The sequence below is a fragment of the Balaenoptera acutorostrata genome, chromosome 6, assembly GCF_949987535.1.
Source record: "Balaenoptera acutorostrata chromosome 6, mBalAcu1.1, whole genome shotgun sequence".
NCBI classification, from domain to species: Eukaryota; Metazoa; Chordata; class Mammalia; order Artiodactyla; family Balaenopteridae; genus Balaenoptera; species Balaenoptera acutorostrata.
Genome location: NC_080069.1, coordinates 29,083,603 through 29,100,523, shown reverse-complemented (window position 1 = coordinate 29,100,523; position 16,921 = coordinate 29,083,603). Strand labels below are relative to the sequence as shown.

The 16,921-nt window shown below is 47.2% G+C and overlaps 1 protein-coding gene across 1 annotated transcript; it reads right to left on the bottom strand.

The window, feature by feature from the left end:
- Positions 1-2,035: 2,035 nt before the first annotated feature.
- On the bottom strand, positions 2,036-16,921 carry LOC130708409 (putative serine protease 47). Its single transcript, XM_057548385.1, has 6 exons — positions 16,907-16,921; positions 10,577-10,835; positions 9,392-9,575; positions 7,674-7,951; positions 4,566-4,726; positions 2,036-2,140 (listed from the first exon to the last, which is right to left on the bottom strand). Exons 1-6 carry the CDS (start codon positions 16,919-16,921, stop codon positions 2,036-2,038), a joined length of 1,002 nt encoding a protein of 333 aa, XP_057404368.1.

The following is a 16,921-nucleotide window of genomic DNA, read 5'->3' as shown; positions in this document are numbered from 1 at the left end:
GGGCCCAGGCCAGCCTGGCCCAAGATGTCCACAGACCTCCAGCAGTTGGAGCCTGGTGTCTCCTTTCTGCTTAGCTGACTCAGGACTTAGTGGCCTGGCAATAAGCCTTGAAGCAATGCTCTAGTCATCCTTCTTACCAATATGCCTGACACAGAGTCCTTGTGCAGCCATCGGGATCCCAGGAGGCCTCGCAATGCACCCGCCCCAGCCTTCCTAACCCATGGTAATGTGGTAAATTTCCCATTTAGCACATATCCAATATGGACTAGATGCCATTCAAAGGGTTCAGTGGAAGTTCTTTCCAATCCTGGCATTGCCCAAATATCCTGAACCCTCACTGGCAGGTGAGCACAGATGGACTCACATGCACATGAACACTGGGATGCCACTGGCTGGAGCCAGGACCCTGCACAGGAACTCCCTTCCCAAGATGATCATGGGAGGCCTCAAGAAAGTGTCTTCCCAGCGTCCACACCTGTCTAGGCATTGCCGCACTCCCTGCTTCTGGCCATCCCTCTGGCTGGAGCTCTACCACTGAGGTACCACCACACCTAGCAGGAGAGCCTTTGGGCACCCAGAGCTCCAGGACAGACTGGCTGGGATGGGCCATGAGGCTCAGGAGAGATGGAAGATGCTAGGGTGGGGCTGGCAAGATGAATGGGCTCTAGGCTGACTGATTGCTTTGGCGTTCTCAGTGAAATGAGAAGATCTCCAGCTGAGGAGGGGGTGGGGGAAATGGCAGCTTGAAGGAGAGAGAAGGGTACATGGTGTAGCTGGCCAAAAATAACCCTCAAAGATGCCCATCCTCATCACTGGACCCTTTGGCTATGTTACCTTACGTGGCAAAAGGGACTCTGCAGCTGTGATGGAGTTGAGCATCTTGAAATAGGAAGACTATCCTGGATTATCTGGGTGGACCCAATGTAATCAGAAAGATTCTCATGAGGAAAGAGGGAGGCAGGAGGTCAGAGTCAGAGGAGGAGATGTGATGACAGAAGCAGAGGTAGGAGCAATGTGCTTTGGGGTCAGAGGAAGGGGCCATGAGCCAAGGAATGCTGGCGGCCTCGAAAAAGCTAGCAAAAGCAAGAAAACATTCTCCCCTAGAGTCTCCGGAAGGAACCAGCCTGGCCAACACCTTGACTTTAGACTTTTGACCTCCAGAAATGTAAGAGAATAAAGTTCTGTTGTTTTAGCCACCCACTTTGAGGTGATTTGTCACCGCAGACCCAAGAAAGTCATACACGGGGTCTTCTTGGAGGTTGGGAATGTGCCATCATCACCTCAGCTCTTCCCCTCTGTGCCCCCTAGCTGGGGTGCCCTTGGCCCTCCCCACAGTGTTCAAGGCCAGGGGAAGGCCTGGTCCCTGTCCACTCCAGGCCTCAGGGATTCATGCAGATGAGCCATGTGGTTGTCTATATTATGATGGATTCTGGGCCAGTCCGAGGGAGATGGGAAGGGCTCCAATAGCCTCCTAGCCCCTGGGGAGTTCTCAGAAGGCAGAGGAAGGCCCAACACTAATGTATCCCACGCAAAGTGAGCTGCACTTTGCACTACTGAAGACACGCAGCAAACAGTATGTGTGTGTGTGTGTGTGTGTGTGTGTGTGTGTGTGTTGGGCAGGACCAGAGCAATGAATTCTACCTTGGGTGAGAGGACAGGTCTAAGACAGGCCCAGAAGAACAGGTACAATCCAGATAGAGGGAGGCAGACCAGGCCAGGAGATTGAAAGCCAGCAGGTGTTAAGCACCTACTGAATGCCAGGCACAGTACTGAATCTTCTATAAGGACCTTATTAAGTGGAGGCCGTTAGCAACCCCATTTCACGGGTTATCTAAGGTCATAATCACTAAATTACAGACTGAAGACTGGACCCAGGTCTGTCCTGCCCCACAGTCTGAGCACTGAGTGCTCCTGGGGTCTGTCTCTCCTGAGACTAGTTTCTGGGTGTCCTGTGCTGGGGGAGGGCACTTCAGTGAGAGAAGACAGCCCCGGTTGGAGGTTGGGGACCAGAGCAGGCATGTGACAGAAGATGAATCTAGATGGAACTTCTCAGACAGGCTGTGGTGACTGAAAGGCTAAGGGGGGCAGGAGGGGCCATGTGCTGGGGCTCCTGGGTGGCCAGCTCAATGGTGTCCTCAGCCTGGGGAGAAACGAGAGGGGGTGGGGTCAGGAGGCAGAATGGATGTCCAGCAGGCAAGCAGACAAAGGGCTCCGGCCCTGAACTCCATGGCCATGACCTCTGCAGGCTGGTAGGGAGGTCTACGGTGACAGCCAGATGGGGCTTCGGGGGACTCAGCCCTTTATTTCACCTGCAGGTGCAGCTGACTCTGTGAGAACAACGGCTCAAGCCAGCCAGCCATGGGTTGTGCACTGGGAACCAAGAAAGCTGGGTCTACCTCCTACCAGGAGGGCAGGTGGCCGAGCTTCTTCCCTCTGGCTCAGCAGCTCCACTGGGCTGCCGTGAAAACAGCTGTCCGTGAGGCCTTCTCAAGGACCAGGCGCATCCCATCCCTCCTGTGTGCATTTCCTGGGGTGCCAAAGCATATTACCACAAACTGGGTCACTATAAAAACAACAGAAATTTCTCTTCTCACAGTTCTGGAAACCAGAAGTCTGAAATCAAGTACCTCTCTGTCTATCCCTCAGCCCACTCTAAACTCAAAATGGTTTCATCTCGAGATTCTTAGCTAATCACATCTGCAAAGACCTATTTCCAAATCAGGTCACTTTCTGAGATTCCAGATGGTTACAAATGTAGGGGACACTATCCAACCCACTACACCATCCTTTCGACAATCCCATGAAGGAGGCCTCAGAATCCTACAGTATAAATGAGGACATGGGCTCAGAAAGTGAAAAGACCTTCAGGGCAGAGCAGTGTCTCTAACTCCAGAACCCTAATACTCTCCCCTCCACTCCACAATGCCATCTATGTAAGAGCTCCGCACATGATGCCAGCTTGGGAGGCTGGGCCCTGAGGCGGATATGGTGGAGGTCAGGTTAGGCTTGGAGTCAGAATACGGGGGACCAGGTTGTGCTGCCTTATTTTAGGGTAGCTACTTTCCCCCTCCGGACCTGTTTGCCCACCTCTAAAATTGGGCATTACAGAGAGAGGAAAGAAATGTTTACAATTCAAATATCCAACAGTGGACTCATACCTGTAATATGTAAAAATACACAAAGAGTCCCTAAAGGAAAAGAAGACAACCCAACAGAAAAGTGAGAGGGGGGAAAATCTTGAAGGGAAACTTTAGAGAAGATATCCAATGACAATAAACATATGAGAGTACATTTAACTTGTCATCAGGGACATGCAAACCACCATAAGCTATCAAAATGAGAAAAGATGGAAAGTGCAAAGTGTTGGCGAGGATATAAACTCTCATCCAGGACTTCCCTGGTGATCCAGTGGTAAAAAATCTGCCTTCCAATGCAGGGGACGCGGGTTCAATCCCTGGTTGAGGAACTAAGATCCCAAATGCCGCGGGGCAACTAAGCCAGCGTGCTGCAACTAATGAGCTCGTGCGCCTCAAGAGAACCTGCATGCCACAACTACAGAGCCCATGCACTCCGGAGCCCCACGCACAACAGCTAGAGAGAGAAAACCCACACACGACAACTAGAGAGAAGCCTGAGAACCACAACCAGAGAGAAACCGGAGGAGACCGCGCACCATAACGAAAGATCCCGCATGCCTCAGCAAAGATCCCTTGTGGTGCAACTAAGACACGACACAGCCAAAAAAAATAAGGAAAATAAATAAATAAAATAAATAAATATTAAACTCGCATCCACTGCTGGAATGAAGTGCAACCACTTTGGAGATGTTGTTAGGAAATATCTGCCAAAGCTGAATATACACATACCTTTTAATTCAACAATTCTACTCAAGGATTTCTGTGAAATAGAAGATAAAATATTTGGAAGTGAAATGAAATGAAAAACTTGGAAACCTCTAAAATACCCATCAAGAGTAGAACTGATCATAGAATTCAATTCACACAATAGAGTCCTGTAGAGCAATGAGACTCAACAAACTATAACTACATTTAACAGTTTGGATGAATCTCACAAATATAAAGACACGAAAGACTGACAACTGGAAATAAATTCTATTTATGGAATATTCAGAATCTAATCTAAGTTATCAAAAGTGAAGATGGCGGTTTCTGTTGGGTGTTGGTGATAGGAAGGAGGTGTGAGCGGGACCTCTGGGGTATTGGTCATCTGTTGCGTAACTATGTGAAAGTTCATCCAACTTACGAAAACAGCATGAATAGATTCTTTTGTATGTATGTTATACTTAAATAAAAACTTTAAGGTATGCCTCATAAAAAGATGCTGTTTGAGGGTGCTGCCAGTAGATGCCCTTATGTGCAAGGGGCTTAGGAAGGGGCTATCCTGGGGGACACTGCCAAGGAATTGAGCCCAGGAAGACATGTGGAGGGAGGAAATGGGAAGTCCCAGGGGTCTCCACAAAGACAGTAGAGGCAACACAGCCTCTCCCCTAGGGAAACTGAGGCCCTGAGAACAGGCAAGGGAAGAACAGAAATGACCTTACTCACTTGGCAGATGGCCTTTCCTGTCGAGAAGTCCCCAGCACACAGCATGTCCTCATGCACGGAGAAGTTCTTGCCTTTTCTAAGTCCGTAAAATATATTACAAAACTTGTTCTCAGTGAAGCCCACCTTACCCTCCTGGAGATGGAAGGGTTCGGGCAGAGGCGCTGCGAGGATAAGGAGGAAATCAGTGAAGGGTGCTGTGGCTTAGCTACAGGCTACTCTGCCTTACTGTTCACCACTTCAACATGGACTTTTCTCAGCACAGTTGAGCCTTCAGCACTGTTTCAGTCTTCTACCTATGCCTAGTAAGCCCTCCCCCTTTTCTCAAACTTTTCCAAACTCATCCTATTCCCTCCACCTCCCTCATAGCAATAGACCACACCTCTCCTATTCTACAAAGGAAAAAGGCAAATCCCACCAACACATGCCACTCAGTGGTGCTTAGCAACCATTCACCAACCTACCTACCCTTTCACAGACCATCCCATCCGCTCTCCATTTGTCTATCATTAACCTTTCCATCCATCCACCAATTCCTCTATCCATCTACCTATCTTTCCTCTTTCCTCATGTCCCATTCATCCCCTCACGCTTCCATCCATTTGCCCATTTACCCATCTTTTGATCCATCTCCACTCACTCCAACTATCTCTGCCTACCATCCTTTCACCCACCCACCCATCTTTCCTTCCACCCACTCATCCTCCCACCTACCCTTCACCCATCCACCCTCTCATCCAATCACTCATTTATTCCTCTGTCCTTGTGTTCAGTATCTTTTAGACACTAATGATACACAGGAACATTCTTAGTTGGGGGAGACAGGGATACCGAGCAGGGCCCTGAGGGGCTCCTGGGCACAAAGGCTTTCTGTGTCCCCCATTTCTTTGATTACAGGAAATAGACTTCATTCAGCCTCCATGACCTTCTCTGAGTTCCAACGGGCAGATTCAAGCAGTTGTTAATCAGGGAAGGGAGGGGATGCGAGACCAGGGAGAAACAGTCAAGAGAAACACAGTGCAGCCTTGGGGCAAGGTCCTGGCTCCCCAACAATGGATATACAAAACAATTTCTTTGAGCTGTTTTGCAGATACTGAAACCCCCTCCAGGTGGGAGAAGTTAATGATTAACTATGGTATGCTGCCCACAAGCATGTAGACCCCAGACCAGTTGGAACCTGAAGGTTGATGATGCTGACTCTTACTTACCTCACCCCCACCTCATCAGCAGAACGTCCAAGAGCTGATCATGCCCTCTTTGAACCATTACTATGAAACTTCTCACTATCCTCTCCAAGCAGAGACACAGTTTTTCGAGGCAGGAGCCCACTGTGTCCCCGTTTGCCTGGCAAAGTAATAAAGCTATCCTTTTCTACTTCACCCAAAACTCTGTCTCCAAGATTCTATTTAGCACTGGTGTACAGGGAAGCTGAGCTTTTTGTATCAACAGGGTAAATGAAGTAAATAAGTAGAATTGTTTTAGATCTAATAAGTGGTGTAAAGGAAATAAAACAGGGACATATGCTATTAGAGGTTGCCTCTTTTAGCTCATATGATCAAGTAAAACTCCTCAGAGGAGCAGCTGAGTTGTACATGTAAAGAAGTGAGTCATGCCAAGGTTAGCAGGGAGAGCGAGTGAGGCCAGGGAGGCAGCCAAGGTGAAGGCCCTGAGGTGGCGATGGCCTTGGCGTTTTCAAGCAGGAAGGAGGCCTGCTGGCTGGGATGGTGTGGGTGAGGGATGTAGTAGGAGATGAGCAGAGAGGAATTGGGGCCAACATTACACAGGGCCTGAGAGCCAAGGCAGGGAGTTACGACTTTTTTCTAGGTATAAATGAGAAGGCACTGAGGGTAATGAGCAGGGAACTGGCATGACTCCTGCTTTAAAGAAAACACTCAGACAGCTATGTGGAGACTAAAGTATAGCACACAGGGTGGGATCTCAGAGACCAGTCTGGAGGTACAGGCAAGCAATTATGGTCTATAGGACCAGGGTGGCAGCAGTGGGGTACCTACAAGGTGCCTGGCCCTGCCCGGGCCACAGGCTGGGATATTAAAACAAGAAAGACAGGGTTTCTGTCCTCAAGGAGGGACAGTCTGTGTGTGTGTGTGTGTGTGTGTGTGTGTGTGTGTGTGTGTGTGTGTGTGAAGTGTGGTGTATGTGTGGTGTGTATGTGGTGTGTATGTGGTGTGAGAATGCTGGGAACCTGGTTGTTTGCCCTATGATTAGGGAGTGTTCATGACATACTAGTAGGCAAGGGCCAGGGATGCTGGCACTTCCCACCCAAGGAAGACAGGGTCTGTTCAAAATGCCTGTAGCACCTCTGTTGAGAAACACGGTACCAAATGATGACCCTACAAATAATTAAAATATATATTCTTTTTCCCCTTAATTTTGCACCATAAGCATTTCCCCCAACCATAAATACTCCTTTCTTTAATAAAGACTCTGGCTCATAAGTCTTTGCCTACATTTCTCCTCTTTCAATCTTAAAAAACATAATTTTTTTCCTGCGTTATGCAGTGCACCTAACAAGCTTCCAAAGTAGATAGCTGAGCTGCGTTGGGAGAAGAGCAAAGTGAGGTTCAGAGAGTGAAACACTCTTAAGTCATAATCATTCTAACTTCATCAGGCAGGCTCAGAGGTCAGAAGTCGTACATGTGTTTTCCTTCCACTTTTCCCAAGCTCCTCTTATGGCAATGGGAAATCAGGGTGTTTGTTTGTCAGTGGCCTGCAATGGACCAGGCCCCAAGCATGACCTTTGAGTTGAATCAAGTCATCTCAGATCCATGGTTGATTAAAAGCTTGGAATCCAGAACCAGAAAGACTTCAAGAACCCAGAATCTTGATGCCAAAAGTCAAAGATTCCCAGACTTTCAGTGTAAACCTTTGCACTTAGGGAACACTGAAGCTTTACAGTCACACACTTTCAGAACTAGAACTAGAATGGTCCACTCCTCTAGAAATGACGCTTAGTGGGCCAAGGTCCAGTGCCTCTTTGCTTGGGGACCCCTCAGGAGGAGCCACACCTCCCTTCTTCCCTCCTTTGTCCTTCTCCCCTTCCTCCTCCCCACCCTCATCTGCCCTCAACCTGACTCTCCTACACCCTCTCACTTTCCTCGTTGAGCATCCCCCAGCCAGTTATCCAGCAGGATGAGTTACTGGGTAGCTGCATGCCAGGGACTGGGAGGCAGGCGGGGATGATGTAGGAGGTGAAATTCACAGGAAAGAGCAGCTGCAACATGGCTATGTCACTCCCGAAGGGATGTAACTTCTCAAAGTCTGGGTGCATGATAATCCGGCTCAGTGACATCTCTCGGGTGTGCTGGGTGTGCTGGTGCAGCTGGGTGCTTCCTAACAGAACCCGGTAGTTCTCCGGGGCGTGAGATTTTCTGGAGGAAGAAGGGCACATTGTCACCGTCATCTCTGCGTGTGGGCTAGCTCTTTCCCTGCATCCTCATCTAACTGCCCACAGGCCTCTACCCCACATGATGCTAGACAGCTTTTATCTCCCCATTTCTAGCGTTCAGGAGTCCTTCTTTCTTGGGACTAATTGCTATTCTACTTACAACCTCAGACACACGGCTTCTCCATCACACACTAGAATCAGAGGAGCATTGAATCCTTGTGCTGGAAAGATCCTTGGTGGCGTATCAAATGAAGGTCTTTGACTGTACACAGGAGGAGTTCTGGCTCAATCCCAGCTCTAACTTTACCCTTCCCAAGACCCCCTACAGTCCGCCTTCTGGCCCCACACTCTCCCTGACCTCTCCTTTCTTTAAACACCTTCCTGCCCAAGGGCTGCTTCTCCACCTAGTTATAAGGACTCACAACAGACTTGTTAAATAAATGAGCAAATGAGTGCAGGAAACAGAAGCTTGCCTTGTTCCCTGAACGCAGGTGCTGAGACTTCCCACCTCCCTGACTGTTTGCACGGCTCATCCACCTGGAGACCCACTCATGCTCCCCTTGCCCAAACCCTTCCCCTCCAGCAAGCCCCTCGCTCTGCATAGCCCTTCTCCGGAACCCCCAGCCCATGCATCTGCCCTTCTCACCCATGTTGGGCCTTCTCTTGTGACAGGATGGAGACAGGGTGAGGTGGGGACTTGCCACCCCTGATGTCACAAAGGGGCTTGCATGGATCGTCGTATGGAGTAGGCGCCAATAGGACTCTAAGCTCCGAAAGTTCCAGCTCCCAGACCTGGGCTGTGATGCCCCAACTCCCTGGGGACCCCTCCTCATCTGTTCAGACCTAGGCACTGAGCCAGGCCCAGGACGGCCAGGGGAATTAGACTCCTGAGCAGCCATGTCACTCTCCCAGGGAGCCCCAGTTCCCACCTATGCGGCCTGGCACCATGGCTCCCCACAACGCACACCAGCGGCCGTGACTACTCCTGGGCACACAGCTGTGCAGGAGTAATAAGAAGAATTGCCCAGCTGCTGGCCAGACATGCGGTCCCAGGGCCCTGCCTAGAATCTGACACCTGGAAACGTGGGCACGTTAAGAAGAAGCTGTGATCTGAGATCGGTCCGCACTGCATGGCAGCCAGGATGGACACTGCCACTCTCCTGAGGCACATCTGTGTTGAAGGACAGGCACAGGGGCTGACGGCAGAGCATGAGGCGGATCTGAGCAGGTGAGCAAGGAGGACAGTCCAGGTGGAGGGTACACAGGCCAAAGGCAGGAATGACATGCATCTGAAGGCCACAGACTGCCCCGGAGAAAAGCCCAGAGGAGCTGACGTGGGATGCCCATCACCCCTCTTCTCCTCTTCCCCCATATCCCCCTCCCCTGCCAGTGCCTGTGCTGGCACCCTGGAAGGAGGACTTACTTCAGAAAGCAGTGGGCAGTGGAAACGACCCAGTGAGAGTTAATGAGGACAGCTCCACAGACGTGTGAGCCCTGGTACTGCAAGCTGGCCTGCCATGGCCACTGGCCAGCCACCACGTCCTGGCCACCGTAGATCTTCCCCATCACCTTGGGTTTCCCGCACACTGTGGAGACTCCCCTGCCACCTACGAAAGAGACACTAGTAGTACCCCAAATGCCACTACCAGGAAGGCCCTGTCCACTTCATAGATGGGAAAACCAAGGCCAAGCGTCCAGTGGCCTAGCCAAAATGACAGCGCTACCTGGACTCTACTTTCACTGGCTGCCCCTGAGAATTGGACAGAGCAAGCCCTGTGGGGATGAGGACCCAGAGGTCTGGTGGGATGGGGCAAGGGGGGACCGAGGGTCGCCACAGCAGCTCACAGCAGCATCTGCAGGGAGAAGGACATCCCCGAGTGGGGCTGCCAAGGGCTGGGCACGTCACAGACCTTATTTCCCTCAACTAGCACACCTCACTGCCTACTCTTGTAGATCAAAGAACTAAAGGTCTCAGAAGTTGCCAACATTACTTGCTCAAGATCATGGCTTCTAAGGGCCTGTGCCTGCTCCGTGTCACCCCGGTGTCTTAGGGAGGGAGATTTGCAGTCTGTGGTGCTGTGTGAGCTGGGGAAAGTCACTCCCCCTCTCTGACTCAGGATTCTACATTTCTAAAAGAAGAGGGAGTGGGCTAATGAAGACAGCCCTGGCTCTAGGACTCACACCTGGGAGGGCAGGGGGTGTGCCCAGGCTCCCTGAGAGCGGGCATCTTGGTCTAGGGCCTCCGCTCCCAGGGCCTCACCGAGGGGAATGAGACCCACGGCCCTGGACTCAGGGCCACTCGTTCATCAGTCCTGGTGCTTTCCTCCACCCAGCCACCCAGCCTCAGGGTCAGACCCTGCTATGTCCCCACTTCCACAGTCCCACAGAGGTCCCACAGTCCCACAGAGGCACTTCCCACCCAGAGGCTCCACAGTGGGGAGTCGGTGACCCACCTGTGTTGAGGGGGTCTCTGGGCTGCCTGGTTGTTGGCCAGGGCAGAGAAAAGATGAAATTCAGTGACTCAGGGCACCCAGGCCCTGGTCACAGCCGGCCCCCTCAGGCCCTGCAGTTTAGGCCGTTTCAGCCCTCAACAGAGGCCCCAACACACCTGTGGCTCCCGGGGCCAACCGCTGCGCTTCCGGAGTCGGAGCGCTGCCCTCCACCGCTCCGCCCGCGCCTGGAGCCCAGCCGGGGGCGGCCGTGGCCGTGGCCGGGGACCCTCGCAGCTCCAGGGTGGCCACGGGCAGCAGCAGCAGCCAGAGAAGGGCCACAGGCTGGCCTCGGCCTTGGGCGATCCACGCCTCCGTGCCCATTGCCAGGGTTGCTGACTCCCGCCTGACCCCAGCCTGGCCCCGCCTGACCTTGCCCTGACCCCGCCTCAGCCCAGCCCTCAGCCCACCCTGACCTTCTTCATAACCTTTTAAACAACTCTACTAAGATGTAATTTATATACCATGAAGTTCACTTATTATTATACAAGGGACAATTCAATGATTTTCTGTACATTTTTTAAAATTTATTTATTTATTTATATTTAAATAAACTTTTTGTTTTAGATTTATGAAAAAGTTGCAAAGACAGTACAAGGAGTTCCAAGGTCCCCCTCACCCACTTTCCCCTAATATTAAGATGGCACATTTGTCGCAACTAGTGAGCCAATACTGAGACATTAATATTAACTGAGGTCCATTCTTTCTTTTTTTAAATTTTTTTAAGCTTAAGGTGTATAGCATAATGATTTGACTTCCATGCATCATGAAATGATCTTCAGAATAAATTTAGTGAACATCCATCATCCCACATAGATACAAAATTAAAGAAATGGAAAAAAAATTTTTCCTTGTGATGAGAACTCTTAGGATTTACTCTATCAACTGTCATGTATAACATACGGCAGTGTTAATTATATTTATCATGTTGTCCATTACATCCCTAGTACTTATTTATCGCATAACTGGGAGTTTGTACCTTTGACTGCAGCTAACCAATTCTCCCTCCCCCAGTCTCCGGCCTCTGGTAACCACAAATCCGATCTCTTTTCCTATGAATTTGTTTGTTTTTGAAGTATAATTGATGTACAATGAAATGCTATGTTAGTTCATGTTACACAACATAGTGATTGGTTATTTCTGTACATTTCAAAATGATAAGTATAGTTATGATATGTCACCATACAAATATATCACATAATTATTGACTATATTCCCCACAGTGTACATTTCATACTCATTTATTTTGCAACTGAAATTTTGTACCTCTTCATCTCCCTCACCTACTGCTTTCTTTCCCCCAACACTCTCCCGTCTGGCAAGCACCTGTTTGTTCTCTGTATCTATAACTCTGTCTCTGTTTTGTTAGGTTTCTTCATTTGTTTTATTTTTTAGATTGCATATATAAGTGTAATCATACAGTACTTGCCTTTGTCTGACTTACTTCACTTAACATAATACCCTCACGGTCCATCCATGCTGTTGCAAACGGCAAGATCCCGTTCTTTATCAGATATGTGATTTGCAAGATTTTCTCCAAGTCTGTAGCTTGTTTATTCATTCTTTCAACAGTGGTGCTCAAAGAGCAAAAGTTTTTAATTTTGATGAAGTCTAATTTACTAATCTTTTCTTGTATGGATCATGTTTTTGATGTTATATCTAATAGATCATGAAGAGTTTCTTCTATGTTTTCTTTGAGAAATTTTAGGGGTTGTTTCTTACATGTGGATCTGTGATCAAGTTTTAGTTCATTTTTGTCTAGTGTGATGCAAGTTTCTGTTTCTTTGCTTTGGGTTTTTCCTGTGGATATCCATTTATCCCTGCACCTTTCCTTGGTTAAAAAAAGAAAGGTTAGTCTTTCTTGTACTGAATTGTCTTGGGACCTCTGTTGAAAATCAATTCATAATAAAAATTGTTTTATTTCTGGACTCTTAATTCTGTGCCATTGAACTGTATTCCTTTCCTTGTGCCTGAAACCCACTGTCTAGATTAATACATATTATAGTAGAATTTGACGTCAGGTGGTGAAAGTTCTCCAGCTTTATTCTTTTGCCAAACTGTTTAGGCTATTCTGCATCTTTTGCATTTCCATATGAATTTTAGGATCAGCTGTCAAATTCTACACAAAAAGAGCCTGCTAGAATATTCACAGGGACTGCATTGAATTTATAGATCAATTTGAGGAGAATTGCTTTCTGTTTTTTACTTAAAAATTTATTTATTTATTTATTTATTTATCTAATTTTGGTTGCTTTGTGTCTTCGTTGCTGCGTGTGGGCTTTCTCTAGTTGTGGTGAGTGGGGGCTACTCTTGGTTGCAACGTGCAGGCTTCTCATCGTGGTGGCTTCTCTTGTTGTGGAGCATGGGCTCTACGCACGTGGGCTTTAGTAGTTGTGGCTCAGTAGCTGTGGCTCACCGTCTTTAGAGCGCTGGCTTGTAGTTGTGCCTCATGGGCTTAGTTGCTCCGCGACATGTGGGATCTTCCTGGACCAGAGCTCGAACCTGTGTCCCCTGCATTGGCAGGAGGATTCTTAACCACTGCACCACCAGGGAAGTCCGAGAATTGCTTTCTTGATAATATGAAGTCTCCTGATCTATGAACAAGAAATGTTTCTGTTTATATAGATCTTTAATTTCTCTCAGCAATGTTTTGTAGTTTTCAGTGTACAGATCTTGCAGCTCTTTATTAAATTTATTTCTAAGTATTTTATTCTTTTCCATGCTACTGTGAATGAAATCACTTTGTTAATTTCCTTTTCATATTTTTGTACTTAGTATATAGAAATGAAATTTATTTTTATAAGAAATGTTTCCTGTGACCTTCTTAAACTTGTTTATTCATTCTAGTCTGTTTTGTTTTGTTGTATTTTGTTTTGGTGGGATCATTGGTGTTTTCTAACACATAGGATCATGTCCTCTGTAATAAAAGTTCGAATTCTGCCATTTAAAGTTGAATGCCTTTAATTTCTTCTTTCTCTCCTACCTCCTTTTTTTTCCTTTTTCCCTTCTTTCCTTCCTTCCTTCCTTCCCACCTTTCTTTCCTCCACTTCTTAGAGACTATATTTTAAGGACCTTGCTTCTCAAATATGGTCTATCAATCTTTGTCTTTAACTTTGTTTCATCTATTCACATTCAGTGTGATTATTGATATGGTTGGAATTACATTTTCCACTTTGGTATTTGTTTTCTGTATGTCTCTTATCTTTCCCCCCACTTCTGAGACAGGCTGGGACCTGGGACCCTTTGCTGCAGCGCTACAGCAGATTTCTATAAACTGGTGTATGCATGGGTGAGAGTCCCACCTGTGGGTTAGGTTCCTACAGATGAAATACAACTGTCTGGTTTCCAGGCTCGATCACCCCGGTGGGCAGTGGACAGGGTGCACCCTCCTTCAGTGGCCCTTTCTGAAAGCTTGCAGGTTGGTGCCTGAAGAGACAACTGCAGGGTCAGGTTGAAATGGCAATCTCTCTCTTTCTCTTTCTCTTTCTCTTTTACAGTCTTTTCTGTCCCTCCTCCCTTTACCTCTCCCTTGGTCCTTATACCTGCACTCCCATCCCCTTTATCCTGAAAACTTCTTGTTTGTGTCTAAGTTTTTGTCATTGGTATCTTTGTTTTATGAGTTTTGTCTGTCCAACTGCTCCTACAAGTCTCTGCTAACATTGTGGGCATGGTGAAGCTCTTAAACCCTGAAATACAAACGGATCCCACATTGTCTGAGACTCGACTCCAGCCTTGGGTTACATAGTGGGATTTTAAAGAACAAAAAAAGAAGAGAGGGGCTTGCACCTCTCTCCTCTGCCTTTGCAATGTAACTATTCTGCCTGGACTCTCAGGGACTCCCTGATCCATCTGTAGTCCCCCAGACTGAGGGAAAAAAAGAGACCTTTTTAAATTCAAGCAGGAAAACTAAGAGCTCTCTGATTTTGTAAAAATTAACTTGTGTGGCTTAAGCTTGTGGGTTTAATTAATACAGACCTGTCTGTATTATCAACATTAAGTATAATACTTCTATCCTACCTAGGGTTACTGGAAGTCAATAAGTGCGTATTGTTTCTGTGATAAAATCTGTTAGCAAGGAAAATAACCTGATATGATTAAACTTTTAAGTAAATATGACTGGATAAGAGCTTTTTAGTAAACTCAATGGGAATAATCATGTTTTCAAAATGTCCATCTAGAACAGTCCCTCCAAATTTTGGTAACTTGAAACTAAATTAAGTTAAATGATAGGAATCCATTGAGTATCCAGGCCATTTCAAATAAGATGAAATATTGGAACATCAATTGCTAAACAGGTCTAAATTTACCTACTTTTGTTTTCTTGTGAGAGGGAAAGTGAGGATGTTTGGGTTTATTAGACACATATCTTACATCACATTAAGGAAAGAAATTGTGCTTCGGGAAGATACATGGGATCTTCCCAAGAGTTTATGGGATATTCCAATCAGGGAATGCTAATGTAAAAGACATTTCATTGTGACATAAGGAAGGTAAGATGTGTGCTTTCAGAAAAGAAGGTATGTGGAATGGAAATGTATTTCGTTAAATGGAAAAATGTGATTTTGTCCTACAGCTGGTTATTTCTGAATGGAAAAAAGAAGGGACAAAATATGGCTACAGAAAGTTACAGAAGATTTGCAGAAAAGGAACACTGAGAAGAGAATGTTTTATGTGGTTGGAATTTTCTAAGGTTGGATTAAATTTAATTAGGTAACCGGATTTTATCAAGAGTAGGCTGATATAAGACTGGATTTGGTTTCTTTCTCTCATAACAGAACAAAGATTTCCTCGAATGCTCCTTTTGATAACAGATTGTGTGAGTTTCTGTGCCTTTAAGTGATCTGCATTTACTTTTGGAATCCTTTTTTTTTCACCTTAGCTCAAGGAATAATTGTTTCACAGCAGCCTATGATTCTATTTGACTGGATGGTTTAAAACTTTTGGAAATTTTTGACAGATTTCCCAAATATCAAATTCTAATTGAAATTCTTTTGACTTCCAGTTAACTTTGGGATGCTTCATGGGGCCCCTGGAGCCTCCCAAAGAGAGATCCTAAACTAATTGGGTTCATTTGGTGTGTTAAATTACATGGGAAACATTGTCTAAACTCATTGTTGCCTGTGTCAGATGGAATCATCAGGCTCTCCCCAGTTTTATCATAGCTGTCAAACAGATAGGGGAAAGGGTTTTAGGTTTTTCTGCTGTCTAGTCTCTCACCTTATTCTATGTCCAAAAAAAATCCCCTGTGGGAATACTCCCAACGTAGGCCCTTAGGTCCTGACCCCAATGGCATTTTCCATTGCACCCAACTCCAATTCCTCCAGGAGTTCCTTTTTTTACACCTCTAGGACCCCTTTCACTCAAGGCCTTGGCAGCCCATACCTTGTTACAGATCACCTATTGGGTGGCCACTTCCAAGCAGCCCACATCCTAGGTTTTATAGATGCTCAAACTCGAGGAATACCCCCAGCATAGGGAAACATTATAGGACAAAAGCCTCCTGGTAAATGTCTCTGGGACACTGGACTTCATTTCTAGGAGCACTTTTTCTCGGTTGCATGTTATTCAACATGGGATGATCCTCTTCTAAGCCAGAAGAAACACCTCTGGAGAGTATCCTTAAAAATTGGAAACTTTCAAAATAGACGGGCTGAAAAGGGAAACGTTTAAACTCTATTGTAACATTGCCTGGCCCTTGTATAAGTCAGGGAATGGAGAAAAATGGTCTGAAAATGGGTCTCTTATAATACCGTGTTGCAATTGGATCTCTGCTGTTGCAGGACAGGAAAATGGACTGAGGCTCCCTATGTTCAAGCCTTCATGGTCCTGGGAATTCCCTGGCGGTCCAGTGGTTAGAATTCTGAGCTGTCACTGCTGAGGGCATGTGTTCGATCCCTGGTCGGGGAACTAAAATCCCACAAACCACATGGGGCTGCCCCCACCCCCCAAAATAAACCTTCATGGTCCTTTACCAAAACCCCGCTCTACGGGTCTCCTGTAATCAAAAGCCTGGGGAATCAGAAACACTCCCGACATTTTCAATGATCCCCTTCTAGCTTTCTCCGACTCTCAGGGGGGAAACCAAGCTTCACCTGCTTCCCCGGAGCCACCTGCTCCTCCGGGTCCCTCTGACCAATCCCAGTCTCTGCCTCCTTATGTCCCTTTATACCCTCCGTCGCCCCAGGAGGGAGAGACTAGTCCCTCCAGGGTAACTCGTAGTGGAACTTCCTGTCGCCCAGGATCAGGTTCAAAGTTAGCCCCCACCTCTGCCCCACAAGGCCTTTACCCCTTCAGGAATCAGCTGATGGAAACTGAAGCACTACTGGAGTGCGTGTCCCCTTCTCAATGAGAGACTTAGGAATTTGTAAGGAGAATTTTGACAGGTTCTCAGAGGACCCTGACAAGTTTAGGGACGAATTTATCAGGCTGGGGTTGACGTTCTCTCTCACCTGGCAGGACATCAT

What these genes read in the sequence shown, in the direction of transcription:
- LOC130708409 (XM_057548385.1), bottom strand. An exon ending in ACTGCCCACTGCTTTCTGAA is followed by an intron (nt 7,952 to 9,391) that starts GTAAGTCCTCCT and finishes TTCTTCCTCCAG; the next exon opens with AAAATCTCACGCCCCGGAGA. An exon ending in GGGGATGCTCAACGAGGAAA is followed by an intron (nt 4,727 to 7,673) that starts GTGAGAGGGTGT and finishes TTATCCTCGCAG; the next exon opens with CGCCTCTGCCCGAACCCTTC.